Source organism: Epinephelus moara, chromosome 17 (genome assembly GCF_006386435.1).
Source record: "Epinephelus moara isolate mb chromosome 17, YSFRI_EMoa_1.0, whole genome shotgun sequence".
Taxonomy (NCBI): Eukaryota; Metazoa; Chordata; class Actinopteri; order Perciformes; family Serranidae; genus Epinephelus; species Epinephelus moara.
In genome coordinates, this window is record NC_065522.1 from 30,239,449 (window position 1) to 30,246,163 (window position 6,715).

Below are 6,715 nucleotides of genomic sequence, written 5' to 3' on the forward strand. Positions count from 1 at the left end.
GGATGAGCAGTATGGAGATACTTTGTGGATTCAATTTTGTATTCTTGGACGTTAGTCTGGGGCGCCGTATGCCATTAGGTGTGCTGGCTGCTCCCCCCGCCGATCTCCGCAAGGGATGTGAGGACTCTAAAACTTCACCAGGGCCTACGTCGGCATATGGGTGAGTAGATAATGACTATCCCTTTAAGACACAAAAATGACTTGACTCAACTTGCTTGACTCATTCCAAGGACTTGACCTGACTTGCTTGATTCTAACCACCGTGACTTGGGACTTGCTTGAGACTTGAAGGTTAAAACTTGAGACTTGTTTAAGACAAGCAAATGTGTGACTTGACAGATACCTGACTGAGGTTCTCTGGTCTCCATCCAATCATCACTGTCATCAGTGTCAGGTTGTAAATGTGTATCTGGATCTGAGTTCCTGGCTGGTTCTGCTCCTCCCCAGTCCTCTCCCTCTGCTTCTGTTTCCATCTGTTCAGTGTGTCTTTGATGAAGCTGTGAGGACTGAGGTTTCTCTTCATTATCTTCACTCTTCACAGAGACAGGAGTGATTGTGAACTTGATGATATCATCCTCCTCCAGCCCTTGAAGCTGCTCTCCCTCCTGACAGATCCAGAGTTCCTCCTGTTCCCCTTTAATGTGTGGAGGCTCTGGGTCCTCCTGGTCCACACTGGAGCTCCACTCCTGCTGCTCAGGGGGAACCTCTTTTTTAACCACCGACAGCTGCTGGACGTCTGCAGGAAACAGTAAACACACACACACACACACACACGTTACAGAGAAATCATGTCTGGAGGCTACAGTGTGGCTCTTTACGTGCTTAGTCTAACGTTAATTATGTGAGAATGATTGTCCATAGGATTCGAGAGTTTGCCGTGCATCAAGTTTTATTACTGGCAGCCTGAGTAAATGAAAAATATAACTATATAAAAGATTCTTCTCAACACAAATGTGGTGTTTTACTCAGGAAAACCGAGCTTTGTATCCACGTTATTCTTAGCCCCCATGATACCTTGCATGAATTATAGACGCAGCTTCTAGCGCTGAACCAGAACAGATGTTTTCCTATCATAATGGTACGGAATGGTACACTAACAGTTTGCTAATCCTCTTTTCTGGAGCGATTTGGAAATAAAACATGGAACACACCACCTGTTACACCTCAGACCTCGGACAACTTGATCATACCTTTGTCACCTTTGACTGCCATCTCACAGCCTTTTTCGGGTCTCACGTAGGGTTGCCACTGTCCCATATAATACGGGACCATCCAACATTTAAAATGTACTGTCCCTTACTAAATCAGTACAGAACGCAATTTGTCCCTTATTTCTGTGCACACACTGCTACATAAACCATGTTTTCATGTACTGGGAATGACATGAGAAATATTAAACCAAAAGAGTTTCATGGAACATAGCAGAGAAATATTAAATCAGAATTTGCAGAGGAGCGTGACACAGAATGGCAGGTCAGTCACTCAGCGTCATCGCTGCCGTGGATACGAGACTTAAACACGCAGGACCGCCATTCACACACTCACTGACACCCTGACTGACTGACGGTAGAATGATTACAGGGAAAGGTTAGCGTAAGGACGTGATGGGGTGGTTGCCTGGCAACAATATATGAGACACACATATATCACACACTCAAAATAGATGACTAAACACTATGTCCAATGTACTCTGATTTAATTCTAAAAAATGAGAGGAACAGCACTCCAAGTTTATCAAATTTTATTTTTCCACACAGACGTTTCAATCTGGCCCTTCTTCAGTGTGCTCTGGCAAACAATACAACAGCACACACCTGGCCCTTCTTCAGTGTGCTCTGGCAAACAATACAACAGCACACACAGGTGCGCTTAAATATAAATCAACCCGACTGACGCAGCTTGTAAATCACAGCAGTGGGAGTCAATTGGTGACTAAGTCACGTGACCATGCAAAAGAAAAGAATTAACAACAAAGAAATTAACAACAAAAATAAACCTAATGAGGATTACACACGATTCATAAAAAACATGCAAATGAGATTTCCTCATTTAAACCCATAGGGATAAGTGTGTCTAAGAAATGGATCCAATATGTCTCTCTGAAGCAGGATCTTATCCCTGTTACCACCTCTGCGTGGCATGTTAACCGTCTCAATGCCCATGTAATGTAGTTCACTTACAGTGTGTTCATGACTATTAAAGTGTCTCGCAACGGAGGATTTGTTCGTCATTATTATGAATGGAACACTTGGGTTCGCAGATTCTGGTTTTTAATTCATGTTTTGTTTAACCAACATAATATAAATCACACGGACATTTTAACAGATGAACAACATGTTTTGTAATGCATGTGATTCTGCCTCTGACTTTAATGTCAACTCCGGACTTTGGATGAGAAAATGTGTTACCTTTGATCATTTTTTATTTTTTTGTTGTTGTCTTTGTCTAAAAAAAGGTCGAGTACTATCAGTCTGAAGTAGAACGGTTGAGTAATAACGAGTAGTTTTTTTGTTTTTAAAAAAAAAAAGTTAATCTTAATGTACAAGGAGTACAGTAAAATATGACAGTTCAGAGGGCTTTTATTCTGAAATGCTACATCAGATTGACCTGGTATTTTCTGGGTGACACCCTGAGGTTGTGTACCATCAGTCTGAAGTGGAACGGTTGAGTAATAACGGATATTTTTTTTTATGTTAATCTTAATGTACAAGGAGCACAGTGAAATATGACAGTTCAGAGGGCTTTTATTCTGAAATGCTACGTCAGATTGATGTGATGTTTTCTGGGTGACACCCTGAGGTCGTTTTGGAAGCTTGCTTTTACTATACCCTGAGGTCGTTATGGAAGCTTGCTTTTACTTTGAAATAAGTCCTTTCTGGCTTTTGCCGTAATGTGTAGTATATGCGTGCACTGCAAAACAATGTGAGGACTGGCTTGACCAAATGTTTCCAAGTGAGGGCTGGCTTGACCTCAGTAGAAGACAGACCTAATTGAAGCCAGCAAACAATTACAGTGATCTTGATTTTTAATATTAAAGTTATTTAATTCAATAAATAATTTACAAAATCGTGAATTACAGCGCATTATATGTCAATTTATAGGAGGAAAAAGACAAGGTTGCCTTGGTTTTTCAGTTCAGTACAGTGTGTCATACGACGTTAACACGTACAGAAGAATAAAAGCATTTATTTTTATGGATGAGCCATGTGTTACTTTGCAAAACCTTGTTGATAAAATCACAACACTAAAACGATGAATCAAACAATGCAAATGTTGGTAGTTTTCATTTATTTAGGTGAAATCAAACGCAGTAATGTGGCTCCATCTTCGCTGAATGCATGCGCGCTCCCGCGGCCAGGGGATACACTTCCTGTCGGGGATAACTACTTTGGCACGACACCGGAAAAGCTAACGACACCAGAGAAGCTAACGGCACCTGAAAAGCTAGCCCCGGATCGAGACTGCCCTGTAGATTTTGCAGTACATTCTCGGAGTTAACGTCCATATGGGAGCAGAGCGACAGCAAAGGAACAACGTACTTTAACACAAATGTTCAAATGCAAAACATAAAGTCCTTACCTGAGTGCCATGGATGTCATCCCTAAGTACGCCCTTCCAAATGTACCGTATATTCCATATTTGTTCATAAAAAGGCACTTTTAACCAACGCTATAAGTTTTCCTGTGTGACTCATTCGTTGTTTCGCTCAAAAGCACTACCTGCTTTCAACTGCGCCACAGCGCTACAATAGCGGTCAGGGGTGGTATTGCACATTAAAAGAAATAGACAGGCACTGGGTGGTATTGCACATTAAAAGAAATAGACAGGCACTGTTAATGTCACCTGACCTGTCAGTTGCCACATGTTTTTTTTCTTCAAAAAGCAATGCGTATACACAGGTTAAGATGACCTTAAATGGATTTTTAAAAAGCCAAGGTTCTTAATAATCATGCTATTGTCACTCACTTTGCTTGTCTTCCCTTGAAATGTCACTGGCGACTACAGCACACCTGATGCCACGGGAAGTCCAGTGGCTAACCCGGTCCTTCATAAATGACAAGCACAATATGTTGATATGTTGTGCGTCAGGATGCAACCTGCAGTTGTATTATTAATAATGAACTTGTAATGTTTAATGAACAAACCTGCTCTGTGTAACCGAAGCTGAGGGTTGGAAACAGCGTCCATTAGTTTCCGTTGTCGCTCGTTCTCCTCTTTTGATCGACAAAGTTCCTCCTCGTACTCTGCTATCGTTCTTTCAACCAGCCCAAATATCTCTTCAGCAGCCGCAGTTAGTCGCTGCTTCACCTATGCTCTCAGCATTTGGACTTTAGACATGTTCACACTTTAAAAACACAATAAAGACACTCTGCTAACACACGTTTCTACCAGACATCTTGTTCAATCAGTGTGACGTTCGCAACAGTAAAGAGTACAGCTTCCGGGGTAAATGAGTTAGAGCTTCAAAATAAAAGTCCAGAAGTGTTTCTCAGAATTCCGGGCTCAAAAACACATACTCAGGAGGATAAATGATTAAAATACACTTATTCGAAAGAATGACTGTTATTTAAGTGTACCAGTTGAATTTTAGTTTANTGGAACATAATTGGCGTCACTGCAAACTCTGAATCCATCGCAATGGTTCAGCATATTTACTTATATGAGCGGGGGGAGGAAACGGAAGTCGGAAACGGAAATTCGCCTCCTCCGCCCAAATCAAACCGGATTGCCAAAAATCGGGGGTCTGCCCCCAGAGGCTGTATCGCCGTCTGCCGGAAGTCAGAGGCCGAATACAGCCAATGGGTTCCGACAATGGGTCAGCCCTAGCTTCGTACTGGAGAAATGTCAAATATTGAACATCCTATAACTCTTTTAGACAAAAGTAGATCGGAAAATAGGGCCCAGGTTGAAAAAACATTAGTTCCCCTTTAATATTTTGATGGGCAGTTTACACAGATAGTCCATAAGTGTAACATTCAGGAAATAAAATCAAACCTTTAACACATAATCCATCAGGATAACTTTTTTTCAGAGCTGAGTGTTGTTCCATTGTTATCTGCTGTGTTCGTGGATCCAACCATTGGCAGATGATGATTGTTTTCTGATTCTTAATAGTATTGTTTTCTTGGCTATAGTTCAGAAGTAGGGCAGAGTTGCCAACTCTTTTCCAATGCTCTGAATTTCAAGAGGGGACACAGAATGATACAGATGGACCCAAAAGAGACTAAAAACGGCATGGGAGCTAGGTAGAAAAAAAGGACTGTTTCTATCAAAGGAGTCTGGTGACTGTGGACGGGGGCAGCAGCAAAACCTATCTTAGCCACATAAAAACAGGGTCACCTAAACAATATCCACATCAGTTTAAATGGACACTACATTTAAATTTTTTTCAACACCTAACCATGCTGTCAGACAGCCCTTTACAACTGAAAACTGATGCAGTTACATGATGCTCTCCAAAAAGCAACCAGACTCCACTGACAGAATCAGTAATTTTACCTCACAGCACAATGAGTCGCTGGTCTTCAGCTGCCCTTCGATTGGACAGTTAGTTTGTGTTATTGTGTGACTTTTGGAACCAATCTAACCATGCCAGTTCTCTTGTCTGCTTCTCCAAACTGGGAGAGTAAAGCTGATAACACACAATTCCAAATGAAGGCTGAGTCATGAAGATCGCTCAGCAGCTTCAGTGTTTCCCCTATCATTATATTATGGGGGCGCCCCAGACCCCCAACAGCACCCTCAACCCCCTTGAAGGTCAAGTTAACTTTATAGAATTTCATTTTATATATAGCACCAGATCATAACAGAAGTCATTTAAAGTTACCTTTCCTATAGAACAGGGTATACCTTGTCCTTTCATTAAAAAAACTAAAAAGCCATATGTTATTTATCTTATTTACACCTTGGCATATAATTTCTTTTGTTGAACATTTTATTTTCAATTCTTAATTTCACAAGAACAGTACAACTTATTCCCACTAAAACTCAATAATAAAAGATACACAGTTAAAAAACAAAAAGAAAAACAAACAAAAATACTATGGGATGAAAGAATAATTACATATGAATGAATACAATAGGAAATGACAATAAACCAAAATAATAGTAACAAAGTTAATTACTAAATAAACAAATGTTTAAAGAAAGGCAACACAATCAAATAAATTTATTATGTTGTAACACGCTTGTCACTAAAATATCTCAACTATTGTATCTGAACGCTAACATAAGCCTATCATGGACAAGGTCAAAGGTCACAGCGAACCCATAGTTGATAAAGGTAGCTTTTCTTCTCCAAGGGTATACAGTTCATCATCCCTGATATCCATTTCAATATAGAGAGGGGGAGAATCCGACTTCCAGGTTAATGCGATAGATTTTCTCGAAACAGCAAGAGCAATATCAATGAATTTCCTGGAACTCTGATTTAGTTTCAAGTTTGTTATGTTTCCTAGAAGACAGAGTCCTGGGTCTAATGGGATCTGTGTATCCATGATTTTGGTCAATGTGTCGCATATATCATACCAAAATTATGTTACTTTAGTACAATGCCACGTGCAGTGTAAGATGGTGCCCTCAGGAATGCCGCATCATTAACAGATCATTGAAAATGTAGGTTTATGCTGATGTAGTTTTTTGGGGGTGAGGTAGAGCTGATGAAGAAAATTATAATTAACCAATTTAAGTCTGGCATTCACAGTAGCAAACAAGC

At 40.4% G+C, this 6,715-nt stretch overlaps 2 protein-coding genes across 10 annotated transcripts in view; both read right to left on the minus strand.

Moving 5' to 3' along the window:
* The window catches only part of LOC126404273 (gastrula zinc finger protein XlCGF17.1-like), a 331,284-nt gene that overhangs the window by 7,418 nt on the left and 317,151 nt on the right, over positions 1-6,715 (minus strand). The window contains exon 2 of one of the 9 annotated variants that reach the window (XM_050067369.1): positions 4,146-4,308. The exons of the other annotated variants lie outside the window; for them this stretch is intronic. Coding sequence (XP_049923326.1) covers positions 4,146-4,308 — 163 coding nt within the window. The remainder of the gene's footprint in view (positions 1-4,145; positions 4,309-6,715) is intronic. 9 annotated transcript variants of the gene reach the window in all.
* Positions 6,180-6,715, minus strand: part of LOC126404358 (gastrula zinc finger protein XlCGF49.1-like) — a 95,694-nt gene continuing 95,158 nt past the window's right edge. Inside the window, exon 2 of the mRNA XM_050067538.1 lies at positions 6,180-6,194. The gene's annotated coding sequence lies outside the window, so the exon portion shown is untranslated. The remainder of the gene's footprint in view (positions 6,195-6,715) is intronic.